This window comes from Bos grunniens, chromosome 12 (assembly GCF_055505025.1).
Source record: "Bos grunniens cultivar Pamir isolate PY7600 chromosome 12, Bosgru_T2T1.0, whole genome shotgun sequence".
Taxonomy (NCBI): Eukaryota; Metazoa; Chordata; class Mammalia; order Artiodactyla; family Bovidae; genus Bos; species Bos grunniens.
Window position 1 is genome coordinate 75,053,844 of NC_141176.1, and position 21,215 is coordinate 75,075,058.

Here is a 21,215-nt window from a genome sequence, read left to right on the forward strand (position 1 = left end):
GGGGACAATAGAGTATGAGATGGTTAGATAGTGTCGCTGACTCAGTCAACATGAATTTGAGCAAACTCTTGGAGATAGTGATGGACAGGGAGCCTGGAGTGCTGTAGTCCATGGAATTTCAAAGAGTCAGACACAACTTAGTGACTGAACAGAAACAAATACACTATATTATATGATTATGTTTATATATATCATGAGATGTAATAATAGTATATATTATTCCATATATTATTTAATATGTTCTGATGTGAACTAATACTTTAAGTACAGTTAGCAAAACAGTATTTAGACTGTTCAAAGTTTGCAAATTCCAGGAAAGTGACTGTTTTTGTTTGTGCTTTCTTCCTGCAGTTTAACAATTTGTTTTTTTCCTCTTTTCTGTAGAATTTTTTATCACTTGATGAAATACCACAGCTCAACACTCAGCTGCCATCAGATGGTGAAATGATGGTGGACATGCAAGATTTCACTGCTTTTTGGGATGAGGTAACATATCTTTCTTTCCAAGATCCCTGACTGCTAACAGACAAATCTGACATAGATTTATTGGAGAATTTTTAGATTGTACCATGGTGTAAAATGTGACTTGCTCATTAACTAAAAGTATGTTACAAAATTTTTTCAAAATTGGCACTAAGGTTTGTATCTAATGGAGATTAAGTATAATATCAACCTAAAATGTTTGACATGTTGCTCTCACTCTCATTTTCAAGAGATCTTTCAAAGTATTAGCACACATTGAACTTAAAGTCCATACATTTGTAATGTTAGAATTTACAGAATTGGACAGACAAAATGCTGCAGTGTGGAATGTGTTAACTAACAAACATGCAACTGGTTGTTAAAGACGCGTTGGGGAATCAGTGCACATTTTTGCCTTGATTATCAGACCATTGTATTATACATAGAGGGAGGCCATGATCTGGATGTTTGCTGTGGGGTAGAGTGGGGGCTCCTGCATCCTGAGCTTCTGGATATTTCTGGCTACTTTGGTGGCAGGTGGGGCAGGAGGAGACAGCAGGTGGGCATAATGAGCACCGTGATTCCCAGTTAATGGACTGCACTGTATGGCAAGCTGACAGAGAGAACTGGTGATTCCCAACACTTGGTTTATCTGTTAGGTTCAGGCAAACAGAAAAGAAAAAAAAAAAAAAGAAAGAAAAGAAAAACAGGGTTTGGTCTCAAGAAGTTGTCAGCATCACACACCCATTGCGGCCCCTTTAGCAACTGAAATTCTCCCCCTGCCTCCTGGTTCCCTGGTCCTCTGTGCACATCCTCCTCTATCAGTGTGAATTAGTCAGTAGAACAGAACCCCAGCACGGGAGAGGGAATTCCATGCAGGGAATTAGTTATGGAGATGATAAAAAAGGGAGAAAAAAGCAGAAAGGGGAAAACAGTGGTGTGTGAGACAACCCAGGGGTTATCAAAGGCAGGAAGCTGTTGCCACACCCAGGGCTGGAGGACCTCTGGGAGGAGGCGCCTCCACCAGAGGGTCCACCCTCCAGAGCAGAGCCCAGAGCCCAGCTGCTGTCAGAATGGGGACCACAGAGCACGTGTCCTGACTGTAGACTCACCGTCTATCATGCCTGTGACTCTGTGGTGCCACCTGCATCGTGTTCACCTGCTTCTGACTCAGCACCTGCCGTCCCCACCGACAACTAGTGGTGTGTTCCCAGATACATGAAACCACATCCCTGTACCTTCGGTACATGGAAACTCACACAGGGTACCTGACCTTCCTTGATGGTTTCTCCTGACTTAATATAGTAGATTTGCCTCCTGTTTGGTGTTTCTTGGCATAATGCTCTTGAAACATTTATAGAAAGCACCACAAAAATTCCATTATAAAGTCTACTCTATGTGAATGTTACCACATTCTTTATATGAAACTCGTTAGCAGATTTCTTTAGTTCCCAGTAAACACATAGATTTATTTTAAATCAATTCGGTATATGATACAGATTGTTTCTGCAGTTTTTCATGAACTGAAATAAAAATATATACAACAGTATCTGCCTGTGAAACAAATGGCTGCAAGGCAGAATAAGGGATTTCAATTGTACTACAGCCTATGTGAATAAATCAGATGAAAAATCTGAAAAGGTTTCTAAATACCTTCTAGAGTAAAAAAAAATCCAAATTGTTAATAACTTAATCAATGATTTTAATAAAAAATATTAATAACTCAAGATACTAAACTGCTAAAAGAAGAGGGGAAAAGGTTGTGAGTTCTGCTGTAAGGCTCTTCTTGTAAAATCTAACTAATTGCATATTATGACTCTGTTAGAGCAGTATTCAAAATTACAGAGATGAGAGGCTTCAGCAGCTACATCTTCACAAAAATAGCTTCCATGTTAACATTAATGTGTGTCAAGGTTTCCTTGGAGAAAGAAATGGCAGCCCACTCCAGGATTCTTACCTGGAGAATCCCATGGACAGAAGAGCCTGGTGGGCTACAGACCATAGGGTCACAGAGTCGGATATGCCTGAAATGATTTAGCAAAGCAACACAAAGGTATTCCTATCAAAGTAAATGATAATTATGCTATTGCAGCTAATTTTTACCACTTTGGGGGAATTAAAATTCTCAATATTTTCAACTGAATTTTATCTCTTATAGCACTCACTAAAAGCTTACAGCCATGGTACCATAATAAAAATTTTTGTAAGGTACCTAGATTGTTACTACTGAGACACAAAAATGTGAGGTAAGCATACCTTTTCCCAGAACCCTTTGAAGCCAGAGATATTAAACAATTAAGGCACTTGAGAATATTAGGGATATGTATAAACTTTCAAAAAGAAAAACAAACAAAGTATAGCTGTACTAGCAAGCAATGACAAAATAGTAAATCTTCATTTTATGAACGTTTAATTATATAAATGTAAGGAATTCTGGCTTAAGAAATGGTCAAGAGCAACTTGTCATTTCTTATGGTAAAGTATTAAAAACCCAGTGCTAAATTCAGCCACTGTAGGATAAAGAAACTAAAACAAAAAAAAAAATCTTAAGGACCTGGAGACTTAGTGAGCAAAACCTCATTTTAAACTGATTGAGGCCTCTGAACTAATCCTGTGTGTCAAAGGCAGGGAAGAAGGATCTCTCTAAACATGTAAAAACTACTGATTCATAAGGAAACTAAAGAAATGAAAGTATGCATGCTTATCATATCACAGAAATCAAAACTGAGAAAGGATACAGAAGAAAGCAAAAATGTGATCTGTTTACTCAGGGCATTCATCATTAAAATCTACAGTAATCCGATCAACTAAAATTTTTCTCTGAAATTATACTGCTCCCATTTCCTGTGTCAAAACTTAAAATTACTGTCTCATTAAAGAGTTAGTAAATGATTCTAAAACAGATTCCTTCTTGCCTCACAGAGGTTCAGTTCAGTTCAGTTCAGTTGCTCAGTCATATTCAATTCTCTGCTACCCCATGAGTTGCAGATGCCAGGCCTCCCTGTCAATCACCAACTCCTGGAGTTTACCCAAACAAAAGTCCATTGAGGCAGTGATGCCATCCAGCAATCTCATCCTCTGTTGTCCGCTTTCCTCCTTCCTCCAATTCTTCCCAGGATCAGGGTCTTTTCCAATGAGTCAATTCTTCACATGAGGTGGCCAAAGTATTGGTTTCAACTTCAACATCAGTCCTTCTAATGAAAACCCAGGACTAATCTACTTTAGGATGGACTGGCTGGGTCTCCTTACAGTCCAAGGCACTCTCAAGAGTCCTCTCCAACACCACAGTTCAAAAGCATCAATTCTTTCATGATCAGCTTTCTTGAGTCCTACCCTCACATCGATACATGACCACTGGAAAAACCATAGCCTTGACTAGACGAACCTTTGTTGGCAAAGTAACGTCTCTGCTTTTTAATCTGCTGTCTAGGTTGGTCATAACTTTCCTTGCAAGGAGTAAGCATCTTTTAATTTCATGGCTGCAATCACCATCTACAGTGATTTTGGAGCCCATAAAAACAAAGTCTGACACTGTTTCCACTGTTTCCCCATACATTTTCCATGAAGTGATGGGACCGGATGGCATGATCTTCGTTTTCTGAATGTTGAGCTTTAAGCCAACTTTTTCACTCTCCTCTTTCACTTTCATCAAGAGGCTCTTTAGTTTCTCTTTATTTTCTGCCATAAGGGTGGTGTCATCTGCATATCTGAGGATATTGATATTTCTCCTAGCAATCTTGATTCCAGCTTGTGCTTCTTCCAGCCCAGCATTTCTCAGGATGTACTCTGCATAGAAGTTAAATAAGCAGGGTGACAATACACAGCCTTGACGTACTCATTTTCCTATTTGGAACCAGTCTGTTGTTGCATGTCCAGTTCTAACTTGCTTCCTGACCTGCATACAGGTTTCTCAAGAGACAGGTCAGGTGGTCTGGTATTCCCATCTCTTTCAGAATTTTCCACAGTTTATTGTGATCCACACAGTCAAAGGCTTTGGCATAGTCAATAAAGCAGAAATAGATGTTTTTCTGGAACTCTCTTGCTTTTTCCATGATCCAGCGGATGTTGGCAATTTGATCTCTGGTTCCTCTGCCTTTTCTAAAACCAGCTTGAACATCTGGAATTTCATGGTTCATGTATTGCTGAAGCCTGGCTTGGAGAATTTTGAGCATTACTTTACAAGCATGTGAGATGAGTGCAATTGTGTGGTAGTTTGATCATTCTTTGGCATTGCTTTTCTTTGGGATTGGGATGAAAACTGACCTTTTCCAGTCCTGTGGCCACTGCTGAGTTTTCCAAATTTGCTGGAATATTGAATGCAGCACTTTCACAGCATCATCTTTTAGGATTTGAAATAGCTCAACTGGAATTCCATCACTTGCACTAGCTATGTTAGTAGTGATGCTTCCTATGGCCCACTTGACTTCACATTCCAGGATGTCTGGGTCTAGGTGAGTGTGAGTGATCACAGCATCATGATTATCTGGGTCATAAATATCTTTTTTGTACAGTTCTTCTGTGTATTCTTGCCACCTCTTCTTAATATCTTCTGCTTCTGTTAGGTCCATATCATTTCTGTCCTTTATCGAGCCCATCATTGCATGAAATGTTCCCTTGGTATCTCTAATTTTCTTGAAGAGATCTCTAGTCTTTCCCATTCTGTTGTTTTCCTCTATTTCTTTGCATTGATCACTGAAGAAGGCTTTCATATCTCTTCTTGCTATTCAGATGCTCATATCTTTCCTTTTCTCCTTTGCTTTTTGGCTTCTCTTCTTTTCACAGCTATTTGTAAGGCCTCTTCAGACAACCGGTTTGCTTTTTCGCATTTCTTTTCCATGGGGATGTTCTTGATCTCTGTCTCTTGTACAGTGTCACAAACCTGCATCCATAGTTAATCAGGCACTCTGTCTATCAGATCTAATGGCAGACCACTTCGGTATTCCTCCTTTGAGAGCCCCATGAAGAGTATGAATAGGCAAAAAGATAGGACACTGAAAGATGAACTCACCAGGTCGGTAAGTGCCCAATATGCTACTGGAGAAATAACTCCAGATAGAATGAAGGGATGGAACCAAAGCAAAAATAGCACCCAGTTGCAGATGTGACTGGTGATGGAAGCAAGGTCAGATACTGTAAAGAGCAATATTGCATAGGAACCTGGAATGTTAGGTCCATAAATCAAGGCAAATTGGAAGTGGTCAACAGGAGGTAAAAAGAGTGAACATTGACATTCTCTGAATCAGCAAACTAAGATGGACTGGAATGGGTGAATTTAACTCAGATGACATCCTGGAATGTGAAGTTAAGTGGGCCTTAGGAAGCATCACTATGAAGAAAACTAGTGGAGGTGATGGAATTCCAGTTGAGCTATTTCAAATCCTAAAAGGTGATGCTATGAAAGAGCTGCACTCAATATGCCAGCAAATTTGGAAAACTCAACCATGGCCACAGGACTGGAAAAGGTCAGTTTTCATTCCCAATCTCAAAGAAAGGCAATGCCAAATAATGCTCAAACTACCGCACAATTGCACTCATCTCACACACTGTAAAGTAATGCTCAAAATTCTCCAAGCCAGGCTTCAGCAATATGTGAACTGTGAACTTCCATTATTCAAGCTGGTTTTAGAAAAGGCAGAGGAACCAGAGATCAAATTGCTAACATCCGCTGGATCATGGAAAAAGCAAGAGAGTTCCAGAAAAACATCTATTTCTGCTTTATTGACTATGTCAAAGCCTTTAACTGTGTGCATCACAACAAATTGTGGAAAATTCTGAAAGAGATGGGAATACCAGACCACCTGACCTGTCTCTTGAGAAACCTGTATGCAGGTCAGGAAGCAACAGTTAGAACTGGACATGGAACAAGAGACTGGTTCCAAATAGGAAAAGGAGTACATCAAGGCTGTATATTGTCACCCTGCCTATTTAACATATATGCAGAGTACATCATGAGAAACGCTGGGCTGGAGGAAGCACAAGCGGGAATCAAGATTTCTGGGAGAAATATCAATAACCTCACATATGCAGATGACACCACCCTTATGGCAGAAAGTGAAGAACTAAAGAGCCTCTTGATGAAAGTGAAAGAGGAGAGTGAAAAAGTTGGCTTAAAGCTCAACATTCAGAAAACTAAGATCATGGCATCCGGTCTCATCACTTTATGGGAAATGGATGATAAAACAGTGGAAACAGTGTCAGACTATTTTTGGGGGGGGGTCCAGAATCACTGCAGATGGTGATTGTAGCCATGAAATTAGAAGACAGCTATTCCTTGCAAGGAAAGTTATGACCAATCTAGACAGTATATTAAAAAGCAGAGACATTACTTTGTCAACAAAGGTCCATCTAGTAAGGGCTATGGTTTTTCCAGTGGTCATGTATGGATGTGAGAGTTGGACTGTGAAGAAGGCTGAGTGCTGAAGAATTGATGCTTTTGAACTGTGGTGTTGGAGAAGACTCTTGAGAGTCCCTTGGAATGCAAGGAGATCCAACCAGTTCATCCTAAAGGAGATCAGTCCTGGGTGTTCATTGGAAGGACTGATGTTGAAGCTGAAACTCCAATACTATGGCCACCTGATGCAAAGACCTCACTCATTTGAAATGACCCTGATGCTGGGAAAGATTGAGGGCAAGAGGAGAAGGGGAAGACAGAGGATGAGATGGCTGGATGGCATCACCAACTCGATGGACATGAGTTTGGGTGAACTCCGGGAGTTGGTGATGGACAGGGAGGCCTGGCGTGCTGCAGTTCATGGGTTTGCAAAAAGTAGGACACAACTGAGCGACTGAACTGAACTGAGCTGATTAGAAAGAGAAACATGCACCCAAGATAAGGTCATTTCCTCGAAAGAAGCTGGTTGCATCAAAGGCAGGCTTTGGCACAGAATGTGAGATTGTAGATAAAGTGGTGTTAGTTGTAGCTGAGAGTGGCTGTAGTGGGAGCTGAGGAGGGGAAAGCAACGCTGCAGTTTTCATCGTGGTTGCTATGGTGTCAGCTGTGTTCACCACCTGGCAGTCACTACCGTTGAATTATCTGAACAGTAGCTTTTGCCTTTCATTCAATACAAAAGCAGGTAGTATTAGCAGCGTTAGCATCTAAACAGGAGACACAGCTGTTGTCGTTTTCCCAGATTTCTGGTGCTGGAGAGGTGACCCTGTGGAGCTGCGGCATTGGGGCTCTCGTGATGGTGGTCGGTAAAGCTGGGTGTGTAGTTACATTCAGGGCCATGGAGGTGCCCTGAGCTGTGGTCATCACACAGAGTATGACCACACATCCCGTGGCCCAGAGCAGTAGGCGGGATAGCCTGGACATCACATCCTCCATGCTGGTGTTCAAGTGGAACTGGGGCACGCAACGCTATGTCTGTCCTTTTGTCCCCTACACACACCCCCGCATTGTGTACAGGTGTCCACTGAATTTTTTTTGTACCAAACTATCGCACGACTGAACAAGTTCACTTGCACTTTTTACTTTCATGCATTGGAGAAGGAAATGGCAACCCACTCCAATATTCTTGCTTGGAGAATCCCAGGGACAGAGGAGCTTAGTGGGCTGCCGTCTATGGGGTCGCACAGAGTCGGACATGACTGAAGCGACTTAGCATCATCAGCAGCAGCATGCAGCATTTTAAAATGGACTATTTTGTTCTTTCAGGAGCTGAATATCATGTTCTCAGACTTCTTGCCCTTAGTACAGAACACGCTGTTCTGTTGTCCTGGCCTTGCCTATGGAAGGACTGTGCCCCTTGCTGGCATCATTAGTAATTAGGGGCTGTCATAGGTCATGGGTGAGAGAGCCCTTGAAAGGGGGAGAAGCACAGACATTGGGAGTTTTGGAGAGAAGCTGAGTCTGAATGAAGCCCCTGCTGGGTTGGGAGGCAGGAGATAGACATGAGCTCTATAACCTTCTCACTATACAGCCAGGTGGGCAAGGTCTCAGCTTTAATATAAATGGTCCCAGGGACTTCTCTAGTGGCCCAGTGGTTAAGAATCCACCTTCCAATGCAGTAGACTTTGGTCCCACCCCTGGTTCAGGAACTAAGATCACATACGCTCTGGAGCAACTAAGCCCACACACTGCAACAAAGACCCAGTGCAGCCAAAATAAGAAAAAAAGCAAAATAAAGGTTGTGTGGGGGCCTCCAGATCTCATGGGACAGGGTTTTTGAACTGTGTCTGCACAGAGTTGGGGCTGAGCTGATGGTGTTTTATTCAGGCAGTGTCCCCTGAGCCTGGATAAACAGTAGGGGAGGGGACCCAGTGCCTCTGCGCTGTCGAGTGCTGTCCCCTTCTGGGCATCCCAGAGCAATGCTGGATCCCGAAGCCTGAACAAGGAGGGAACTCTGTCTGGCCCTGACCGACTGAGGGCTGCGATGGGAAGCTGATGTTTGTAGGTAGTTCACTATTTTGTAGTCATAACTGAGCGAAAAGTAATAAAATAGGAATCCTAAGTTTCAGGCAGAAAGAAAGAAGTGGAGAAATTTTAAAATCTTAAAAAATCTTTCTCATGTATTAAAATGATAGATTTTTAATTCTTAAAATCTGGAGCAAGCTTTTTTTTCGGTGATTAAAAATCATTGCCAAATTTTTTTACTATGTGAACGTTTTTTAATCAGTTCAGTTCTTTCCAGAAAAAAAAAAAATTAATTTGAAGATTATCCAGACTTTTACTTAATTATATGTAACCCCTGTGCCTGTGTGTCTTTCTTAAACATAGCAGTTACTGAGAATTCTCTTAACATTTAGATATGTAAAGATGTACAGACGCCCTAAGTCTTTCAGGAATATGACCCGTGATTGGCATGATGGTACTTTTCCTTCTCCATCATATTGGACTATGCACTGTCTAGTGTAATCCATGTTTTTTGTTTTCCTTGTAGTAGAAGCACTTTATTGCTCCTGTGTAGCCAGGATAGGTAATGCATGTATCACACATAAAATTGAGGCTTTATCACTCTGACCCATGATGTCATAATTAATTTCTTTATTCTTCATTATTTTGTTGTTGGTATTACATTAGAGCTCTAGTTAAATTAGAGCTCTGACCATTACTTATAAGAGTTATTTTAGCATAAGTGACTTCTTCATATAAAGTGCCCTTTTGCTTGCTGAGCATTACTGAGGTTTATTCTTTATCAAATGAAAATGGAGACATTAGTGATTTCAAATTATTTATTAAAAGACCAGGCATGCTAGGTATTTATGCTGCCACCTTGTGAAGACTAATGAGATAGACAGGTAAAACCAAAAGTCATGATGAAAACTTATAAATGATTAAAAACCTCCCCTTGAATATTCTAAGTACATTATATTAATAAGTTTGTGTGCATCATGCAGTTTGCATTTCAGGCAGGTACCTTGTCATCTCTACTACTTAAATTTTGTGGGTGTCAAGAACTGTGTCCGTATGGAAATCTGGTGAAAGAAGGTATCTTCTTTTTTTTCCCCCTATTATTTTATTTTTATTGTATTATTATTTATAGTACATTGCTCAAGCTTTTTTTTTCTTTTAACTTTACAATATTGTATTGGTTTTGCCATATATCAACATAAATCCACCACAGGTGTACACGTGTTCCCCATCCTGAACCCTCCTCCCTCCTCCCTCCCCTTACCATCCCTCTGGGTTATCCCAGTGCACTAGCCCCAAACATCCAGTATCGTGCATCGAACCTGGACTGGTGACTCGTTTCATATATGATATTATACATATTTCAATGCCATTCTCCCAAATCATCCCACCCTCTCCCTCTCCCAGAGTCCAAAAGACTGTTCTATACATCAGTGTCTCTTTTGCTGTCTTGTATACAGGGTTATTGTTACCATGTTTCTAAATTCCATATATATTTGTTAGTATACTGTATTGGTGTTTTTCCTTCTGGCTTACTTCACTCTGTATAATAGGCTCCAGTTTCATCCACCTCATTAGAACTGATTCAAATGTATTCTTTTTAATGGCTGAGTAATACTCCATTGTGTATATGTACCACAGCTTTCTTATCCATTCATCTGATGATGGACATCTAGGTTGCTTCCATGTCCTGGCTATTATAAACAGTGCTGCGATGAACACTGGGGTACACGTGTCTCTTTCCCTTCTGGTTTCTTCGGTGTGTATGCCCAGCAGTGGGATTGCTGGGTCATAAGGCAGTTTTATTTCCAGTTTTTTAAGGAATCTCCACACTGTTCTCCATAGTGGCTGTACTAATTTGCATTCCCACCAATAGTGTAAGAGAGTTCCCTTTTCTCCACACCCTCTCCAGCATTTACTGCTTATAGACTCTTCTTTCTGCAATTACATGCTTCAAACCCCCAAAGAGATAGGATTGGATGAAAAGGCCTCTGCCGAGGTCCAGCCCCGGCTGATCCAGGGTATTCAAAGGGGAGATGGCTTCGGCGACCTATTTATTTATTTATTCATCAAAGATATAAAGAATAATAGAATGAGGATAGCTCAGTAGGAAAATTCAGTGGAGAAAAGAGGCTGAGTAGCTTGGTTTATGCGGAAGATTATTATAACCTGTGACACCAGGTTAGCTCTGACCACGGAGGCTGCAGGCGCCCTCTCGAATAGCGGAAGGTGCCCCACTTTAGACACCTTCTCGAGTGGGTCTTAGAAGCCCAGGCAAATAAATGGTCGCAGAGGATTTCTGTACTCCAGATGGAGACTCAGCTGGAATTTTTTTTTTTTTAATGATTTTATTTTATTATTTTTTTTTAATTAAAAAAATTTCAGGTATACACATGCTCCCCATCCTGAACCCTCCTCCCTCCCCCCTCCCCATACCATCCCCCTGGGCCGTCCCAGCGCACCAGCCCCAAGCATCCAGCATCATGCACTGAACCTGGACTGGCATCTCGTTTCATACATGACATTTCACATGTTTCAATGCCATTCTCCCAAATCTTCCCACCCTCTCTCTCTCCCACAGAGTCCATAAGACTGTTCTATACATCAGTGTCTCTTTTGCTGTCTCGTATATAGGGTTATCGTTACCATCTTTCTAAATTCCATATATATGCGTTAGTATACTGTATTTATGTTTTTCCTTCTGGCTTACTTCACTCTGTATAATAGGCTCCAGTTTCATCCACCTCATTAGAACTGATTCAATTATTTTCTTTTTAATGGCTGAGTAATACTCCATTGTGTATATGTACCACCGCTTTCTTATCCATTCATCTGCTGATGGACATCTAGGTTGCTTCCATGTCCTGGCTCTTATAAACAGTGCTGCGACGAACATTGGGGTACACGTGTCTCTTTCCCTTCTGGTTTCCTCAGTGTGTATGCCCAGCAGTGGGATTGCTGGATCATAAGGCAGTTCTATTTCCAGTTTTTTAAGGAATCTCCACACTGTTCTCCATAGTGGCTGTACTAGTTTGCATTCCCACCAACAGTGTAAGAGGGTTCCCTTTTCTCCACACCCTCTCCAGCATTTATTATTTGTAGACTTTTGGATCGCAGCCATTCTGACCGGTGTGAAATGGTACCTCATAGTGGTTTTGATTTGCATTTCTCTGATAATGAGTGATGTTGAGCATCTTTTCATGTGTTTGTTAGCCATCTGTATGTCTTCTTTGGAGAAATGTCTATTTAGATCTTTGGCCCATTTTTTGATTGGGTCATTTATTTTTCTGGAGTTGAGCTGTAGGAGTTGCTTGTATATTTTTGAGATTAGTTGTTTGTCAGTTGCTTCATTTGCTATTATTTTCTCCCATTCTGAAGGCTGTCTTTTCACCTTGCTAATAGTTTCCTTTGATGTGCAGAAGCTTTTAAGTTTAATTAGGTCCCATTTGTTTATTTTTGCTTTTATTTCCAATATTCTGGGAGGTGGGTCATAGAGGATCCTGCTGTGATGTATGTAATTGAGGGGAAGAATGACATGGGGAGACCAAGCTTTGGTGAGCAAGGCCCGTAGCTTCATTTTCAACAGGGGCTTTTATACCCTAAGTTACACATAGAGGATAATAGGGGATGCAAAGTCAGCAGTCTTTGATCCTTATCAAAAACTAGGGTTTCTATCCTGCAAATTTATCGTATACAAATGGTTTAGGTGATTTACATCATCTTCTGGCCAGAAGGCCTATTAACATTTTATGACTCTTGACAAATACTTATTTTCTCTAAGAGTAATTATTTTAAGGTTTGGCGCCATCTTCCGAAGGTGTTAGATAAAATTGCATTCCTATAGGGCGGACGTGTAATGGGTTTACAACAAAGGAAAGAATTTATTACCTTAAGGGTCTAAAGTTACTAACACCAAGGCCACTACTTATTTTTTTCTACATACCAACTGTTAATTAATACATATTCAAGGATACAATACAGGGGATGTGAAAACTTGGCAACAAGCATTGGCTCATCAATGAAATCTTTTACTAGTTTTATTCTGACAGTTTCTAACTCTCTGAGAGGCTCTAAGCTATTTGAATATCTTAAGCTTCCTGTGCCTCTGGAGGCTGGGAGACTGTAAACAATCATATGTATAGCTGTAGGAGACAGGGTAAACTTGTCAGGCGAGTTAGAGAGCCATCTGAGGGGTTTGGATTTAAACACTCCTAATTGCCCAGGAACTTTATTAATTGGAGCTGTAAGTTAACTCTTTGACAGAGAGAGTGAGATGGTGGTGGGGGACAGCCCCCAGTAAAGTCAGAGGTGAGAGCACAAAGCAATAAAGTAGGCGGACTCTGGTTTTGTGGAGGGTAGATGCTCGAGAATATCCGGGGGGATTCCTGAGGCTTGATCCCGCCTTTGCGTATGCTGAGCCTCCTTCCTCATGACCTTTGTCACGAGTGGAATGCCTCAATGGCTCCTGGCAGGCCTCCAGGACACAGTATCTTAAAATATGAAGGATAAAAAATGTGGGCTATATTAGCATGAAAATGAACGTTAGTCATGTCTGACTCTTTGCGACCCCCATGGACTATACATATATATAGTCCAATTCTCCAGGCCAGAATACTGGTGTGGGTGGCTATTCCCTTCTCCAGGGGATCTTGTTAACCCAGGTCTCCTACATTGCAGGCAGATTCTTTACCAGCTGAGCCACAGGGGAAGTCACTAGGGAAGGTATATTAGCATAGCAATGACTATTATATTATTTTCAACTACTTTCTGAAGTAATTTGTGTTACTTTGTTGAAATGGGTGTGTTTTTATAAACTTTAATTTGCAGGAATCAGAATCACCAACCCTAAAAGGCATTTCGTTTACTGTCAGACCAGGTGAACTGTTGGCTGTGGTCGGACCTGTGGGAGCAGGAAAGGTAAGTTGAGATGCCTTTTGTCAGTTTGACGCAATGCTGCAGCTTCTGTTAAATTCTCAGAGTGGAGACCAGAGCTGAGTGTGACAGGGTTTGAATTGGGTGTGTCTAGAACAGTGTTTCTCTAGGTGTGTTCCATAGAATGTTAGTTTGCAAGAAGGTTTCATGGCCAAATAAGTCTGGATAAACACACACTGTGTTTTCCTTCTTGATGTTTCATGTTGCACAGTTGGGAACTGCTTGTGGGGAGTTTGGGTGTTTTAGTGAAGGAAATTATTGATGTGATAGCTGTTCAGGACAGACAGAGACAGTGGGGACTTCTTTTTGTCACAGTGGCCCCTCCAGGAAGTCTGGAGGTGGTGAAGGCTCTTGCCAGAAGCTCTGAGCATTTCCTCATATGACTTTACTTGGTCCCACCAGTGCACATGTAAATGAATGTGCAGCCATGTGGTAGGGCTCAAGATACAGATGTGAGCCAGACCCCGATGCCTCTGCCTTTTAGAGGCAACCAGATTCTAAAGTGAGACAGATATGCAGGCAGATTATTTCATCTCAGTGTGGTGAGTGCTCTGATGATGTGGACATAGACATGCCTCTTCTGTGTGTTACAACAGATTTGAAGGACATGTGTACGTGCACTTAGTCTCCTGTGTTTTGCACAACAAAATACAGAAACCTAAATGTGGGATTTGTACACGAGAGGGAGATGATTACCTCTATGATGGACTTTTAAAAATATTTATGTATTTATATTTCTTTTAAAAATTTATGTATTTATTTTATGTTTTTAAAATTTATTTATTTTTTAATTGGACCATAATTGCTTTGCAATATTGTGTCAGTTTCTGCCATACATCAGCATGAATCAGCCATAGGTATATGTCTGTCCTCTACCTCTTGAAGCTCCCTCCCACCTTGCACTCCTCTAGGTTGTTACAGAGCACTGAATTTGAGCTCCCTAAGCATGATGGACTTTAACTCTTTGACCAAAACAACCTCAGAGTTCTCTTAATTAATAATCTTTGGATATGTTCTTCACACATCACTTTAAGTTAAAAAAGAATATTTATTGATTTGGCTGAATTGGGTCTTAGTTGCAGTACATGGGCTCTCTAATTGTGTGTTGGCCTAGTTGCCCTGCGGCATGTGGGATCTTAGTTACCTGTCCGCATATCTAAGCAGAGCCCCTGACATTGGAAAACAGATATATATATATATATATATATATATATATATATATATATAATTATCTGGGTATTTTTAAAAATATTTTTATTTTGTATTGGGATATAGCCAATTAACAGTGTTGTGATACTTTCAGGTGAACAGTGAAGGATATCTCTCAACCATACATATATACATATATCCATTCTCTGCCAAACTCCCCTCCCATCCAGACTGCCACAAAGCACTGAGTAGAGTCCCATGTACTATACAGTAAGTCCTTGTTGGTTACGCATTTTAAATATAGCAGTGTGTACACATCCATCCCAAACTCCCTAAATATCCCTTCCCTACATCCCGGAAGGTGGATTCTTAACCACTGACCACCAGGGAAGTCCCCACATACCTTTTTAAGAACAAGTATTTGTCAAGTAAGACATACCCAAATGCAGGAACAACTGCATTAAACATCAGATACAGAAAGTACTGCACAAACTACCACATAATTGCACTCATCTCACACTCTAGTAAAGTAATGCTTAAAATTCTCCAAGCCGGGCTTCAGCAATACGTGAACCGTGAGCTTCCAGATGTTCAAGCTGGTTTTAGAAAAGGCAGAGGAACCAGAGATCCAATTGCCAACATCCGCTGGATCATGGAAAAAGAAGAGAGTTCCAGAAAAACATCTACTTCTGCTTTATTGACTATGCCAAAGCCTTTGACTGTGTGGATAACAATAAACTGTGGAAAATTCTGAAAAAGATGGGAATACCAGACCACCTGACCTGTCTCTTGAGATACCTGTATGCAGGTCAGGAAGCAACAGCTAGAACTGGACATAGAACAACAGACTGCTTCCAAACAGGAAAAGTAGTACATCAAGGCTGTATATTGTCACCCTGCTTATTTAACTTACATGCAGAGTACATCATGAGAAATGCTGGGCTGGAGGAAGCACAAGCTGGAATCAAGATTGCTGGGAGAAATATCAATAACCTCAGATATGCAGATGACCCCACCCTTATGGCAGAAAGTGAAGAAGAACTAAACAGCTTCTTGACGAAAGTGAAAGAGGAGAGTGAAAAAGTTGGCTTAAAGCTCAACATTCAGAAAACTAAGATCATGGCATCCGGTCCCATCACTTCATGGCAAATAGATGGGGAAACAGTGGAAACAGTGGCTGACTTTATTTCTGGGGGCTCCAAAATCACTGCAGATGATGACTGCAGCCATGAAATTAAAAGACATTTACTCCTTGGAAGCAAAGTTATGACCAACCTAGATAACATATTAAAAAGCAAAAACATTACTTTGCCAACAAAGGTCTGTCTAGTCAAGGCTATGGTTTTTCCAGTATTCATGTATGGATGTGAGAGTTGGACTATAAAGAAAGCTGAGCACTGAAGAATTGATGCTTTTGAACTGTGGTGTTGGAGAAGACTCTTGAGAGTCCCGTGGACTGCAAGCAGATCCTACCAGTCCATCCTAAAGGAGATCAGTCCTGGGTGTTCATTGGAAGGACTGATGTTGACGCTGAAACTCCAATACTTTGGCCACCTGATGCGAAGAGCTGACTCATTTGAAAAGACATACAGATGGCTAACAAACACATGAAAAGATGCTCAACATCACTCATTATCAGAGAAATGCAAATCAAAACCACTATGAGGTACCATTTCATGCCAATCAGAATGGCTGCGATTCAAAAGTCTACAAATAATAAATGCTGGAGAGGGTGTGGAGAAAAGGGAACCCTCTTACACTGTTGGTGGGAATGCAAACTAGTACAGCCACTATGGAGAACAGTGTGGAGATTCCTTAAAAAACTGGAAATAGAACTGCCTTATGATCCAGCAATCCCACTGCTGGGCATACACACTGAGGAAACCAGAAGGGAAAGAGACAGGTGTACCCCAATGTTCATTGCAGCACTGTTTATAATAGTCAGGACATGGAAGCAACCTAGATGTCCATCAGCAGATGAATGGATAGGAAAGCTATGGTACATATACACAATGGAGTATTACTCAGCCATTAAAAAGAAAACAATTGAATCAGTTCTAATGAGGTGAATGAAACTGGAGCCTATTATACAGAGTGAAGTAAGCCAGAAGGAAAAACACCAATACAGTATACTAACGCATATATATGGAATTTAGAAAGATGATAACAATAACCCGGTGTACGAGACAGCAAAAGAGACACTGATGTATAGAACAGTCTTATGGACTCTGTGGGAGAGGGAGAGGGTGGGATGATTTGGGAGAATGGCATTGAAACATGTAAAATATCATGTATGAAACGAGATGCCAGTCCAGGTTCGATGCACAATACTGGATGCTAGTGCACTGGGACGACCCAGAGGGATGGTATGGGGAGGGAGGAGGGTTCAGGATGGGGAACACATGTATACCTGTGGCAGATTCATTTTGATATTTGGCAAAACTAATACAATTATGTAAAGTTTAAAAATAAAATAAAATTTAAAAAAAAGAAAAAAATTACTGAATTAATAAAGTGGAAACCTAAAGGCATAAAAAAAAAAAAAAAAAAAAAAAGACCCTGATGCTGGGAAAGATTGAGGGCAGGAGGAGAAGGGGACAACAGAGGATGAGATGGTTTGATGGCATCACCGACTCGATGGACTTGGGTTTGGGTGAACTCCGGGAGTTGGTGATGCACAGGGAGGCCTGGTGTGCTGTGGTTCATGGGGTTGCAAAGAATCGGACACGACTGAGCAACTGAACTGAACAGAAAGTACACATCCTGCTGGTCTGCTCTGCTAGTGAAGGATGTTACACATTCTTAGTCTTTGCTGAATAGAGCACTTCGTTTGGGGAAACTCAGGCAGGGTAGATTGTTATGGTATTTATATTCCTTATCCACCTTCAGTTTACATTGACCAATAGTGCTCTTTTCCATGTTTTTCCTTCAATATTCAGAGCTGCACTTTATCCTGTTCTGATATCCTTGATCAAGCACCAGGGTGGGGACTGTGCAGCATGTGTGTCCCGGCCTGAGTACTCTCTATTGACATGTGTGTGTTGCCCTCTGTTTCAGTCGTCACTGTTACGTGCTCTGCTGGGGGAGCTGCCCCGGAGCCAGGGGAAGGTTAGCGTGCATGGAAGGATCGCGTATGTTTCTCAGCAGCCCTGGGTGTTTCCAGGAACTGTGAGAAGTAACATTTTATTTGGGAAGAAATACGAAGAAGAGCGATATGAAGAAGTAATAAAGGCTTGTGCTTTGGAAGAGGTGAGTAATGACTTTTGAGCTGCATATACTCAAATTTCAAATGATAGTGTTCGCTTAAGCTATAAGGTTTATTGAAAGTTCTTTTTGTTTTTTTTCAATTTGAAAGGTCTTTGATTGTTGCTTTAAGCTGGTCTGGGTAAATATGCAGTTGTATATGCAGATGCTTTAATTCTGATGTGATAATCACAGAATGCCTTTATTTCATTTGGTGAAGCTTCATTCAGTTTTAGGTTCTTTTTTTTAATGGACAGTTACAAAAATTTGTAAAAACAGAGAGCACTCTGTAATGATCCCTCATGTACCCACCCCCAGCTCCAACCAGGATCAGCTGGTGGCCAATCTTGCTGCATCTCTACCGCTGGCCTCTGCCAGCCCCACCCCGACCCCAGAGTACTGTGGAGCAGATCCTAGACCTCAGATTAGTCCATCTGTAAACATTTCATCTGTTTTTGTCTAAAAGATAGGAAAGCCTTTGCAAAAAAAAATCACCAACATTATTTCACCTGAAAAATTACCCTAATTCCTGAATATCATCAACTTTCTCATCGGTGTTTACACGTTGCTAATCATCTCACTCTGAAATCTTGCTCACCATTGATGGAATCAGACTCCACATGAGGTCTGCCCACTGCACTTGGTTAGTGCCTCCTCAGTCTCTTTCAGTCTCCAGGTTTCCCTCTCTGCTGGGTTTTGACTTGTAATTTATTAAAGAAAATGTAATGCTTAAAAATTTCTTCTTAATCCTTCCTCATTTCACTGGAGGAGACATTGTTTTCAGAAATTGCACTGAGTTTCACAGAAAATGGCAAGAAGAAACATTTAGCTCTACCTTGAGATTTAGATGAAATTAGTAAATGAATGGGCTTCCCTGGTGGCTCAGAGGTTAAAGCATCTGCCTCCAGTGCGGGAGACCCTGGTTCCATCCTTGGGTCGGAAAGATCCCCTGGAGAAGGAAATGGTAACCCACTCCAGTATTCTTGCCTGGAGAATCCCATGGACGGAGGAGATGAAAACTGAACTTACTTAATAGGAAAATGTAATTTGGCAAAAAAAAGAAGAACATAAATACAGATTAAACAGTATTTTACTCTCTTGAGTTATAAAAATCCATGAACAATAGTGTTAAAGGGCTCCCCCTGTGGTCTATTCAGATCTGGACATCTTTTATACTGTGAGGAAAAGGCTGGGACTGTCTTTCAAAGGTGTGGTGGTGGAGACTCCAAACCTGCTTTCTGAAGAAACAGTAATTTTGCTTGACTAATGCTTGAACATCATAGATTTTTATCAGGTGAATATCAATTTTTGATGATGTGGACAAAACGGAATTGCTCACTCTTCTGTTTCTTTCTCCTGGTCTGTGGTTGGTTGTGGGAGATTGTGTTTGCAGAACCAATGCCAAGCTAGCAGTAATCAGCAAGATTTTTATTAAATAGTGTTTATACTGTGTAAGAAAAGAAGGGGAAAGCAAACATAAAACATTGAGACAATAGCTCCCATTTATTCAGAGTCTACATGCAAATCATTTCTCTTTCTCAGACATGCACCCAGAAGAGGGTATATGAATTATTAATTCTTTATGAATATCTTCAGTGTTACCATTTTCATTTTATATTTGGTAAAACTGAGGCTTGGAGAGAGAACATTTTAAAAAGTAGGTGATGGATAAAGCTGGAAGATGGGGTGTGGAATAAACAGATTTCAGGTGTTTCCTCTTTACCTTAGTCCTGTCAACCTCCTGATGCCCAGATCAGACTCCAGAGACCCAGGCCTTTTATGACCTTGTCTTTCTGGTGAAGCTCAGCCTTGTCTTTCTCCCCACATTTAAGTATCTCTGCAAAAGAGCAGGTGCTGGACAGTGGCTGATATTCAGTGTTTCCCTGGGGGCCAATGCTTTGCTGCAGCCACATGGGGTGACAGGACCAGTAATATGGGCAGCGTCCGGGGTTTCATCCATCCTGGGGAGTCTGTGCAGCACAGACTCTGGTGGGAAGGGGTCCTGCAGGACTGGGCTACACAGCGGTTCTTCTGTACATGATGTGACATTTATAAACGTGAACCACTCTCCTGTTCTCTGCACAGTCAGGACATGCAGTCAGGCCCCTCGTGCCCATTCCCTCCTTGGCAGGAAGAGAGGCCCAGGGCAGAGAAGTAGTGAAGAGATGAGTTGTGGCTTAGCCTTGCCTGCTGTCACTTTGGGTATGTTCTGTTTCCTGCCTGGGCCTCTGACATTTCAAGAGAATATTGGGTCAGAAAGTTTCCAGGAGGTTTTTCTGCTGCTCTGAAGTGTCATCTCTGACTCTGATTAGCAGGGGTCAGCAAGGTCATTATGACACCTGGAAACCACCTAATGAGTAATGATCCTCTGCTCATCTCCTTTTAGAATCCATGACTCAGTGGATGGGCATCAGGTGGTCATATAATAGTGGTGTGCTGGAGGTATTTTGTCCTGTAGATACGGAGACTATATGTGCGGTAGAAAAGGCTTGGCCTTTGGAGAGAAGCAGTCCTAGGCAGTGTCTCCAGGTGTTTGTCTCGGTTTCCTTTCTTACTAAATGTAGGAGGAGTGGGGTTACTATAAAGGCTATAGGCCATGCCTATGAAATGCAGGCATGTCAGGGTTTCAGTAAATGGTCACTGTCCTTACTATTCTAACCCTTTTCTCTACATCTCTCCATCCACACATACATCCCTATAAATATAATCAAGATTTTTTCCCCAAGGTTCTTCCTCCTCCTACATCCCCCAAATCCTAGAGGAACAAGCACTGGAAAACAGCATTTCTTAGAATACATATGTCAATAACAACTAGATGTATTAAACTAGGCCAAATTGAAGTAAATGTTTAAGTTCATCCAGATGAAAACATTCTTCTAATAAAACATGAAGTAATCCCACTGGCAACATCAGTTCAGGCTGATGACCTCAACTCCAAGGCCCAGGAGTCAGAAGACTCAGAGATTGAGTCTCAGTTTCTCTGTTTTCTAGGTGTGTGGTTTTGGCTGATTGTCTGAACCTTACAAGCCTGTTTCTTCATTTGTAAAATGGAGATAATAATACTGTCAATCTTATAAGG

At 41.3% G+C, this 21,215-nt stretch overlaps 1 protein-coding gene across 6 annotated transcripts in view; it reads left to right on the plus strand.

The window, feature by feature from the left end:
• Nucleotides 1-21,215, plus strand: part of LOC147361913 (ATP-binding cassette sub-family C member 4-like) — a 195,388-nt gene that overhangs the window by 47,057 nt on the left and 127,116 nt on the right. For all 6 annotated transcript variants that reach the window (XM_086330224.1, XM_086330221.1, XM_086330223.1 and 3 more), the window contains 3 exons: nucleotides 385-486; nucleotides 13,640-13,729; nucleotides 17,951-18,142. In XM_086330224.1, the coding sequence (XP_086186350.1) occupies nucleotides 385-486; nucleotides 13,640-13,729; nucleotides 17,951-18,142 (384 nt within the window). The remainder of the gene's footprint in view (nucleotides 1-384; nucleotides 487-13,639; nucleotides 13,730-17,950; nucleotides 18,143-21,215) is intronic.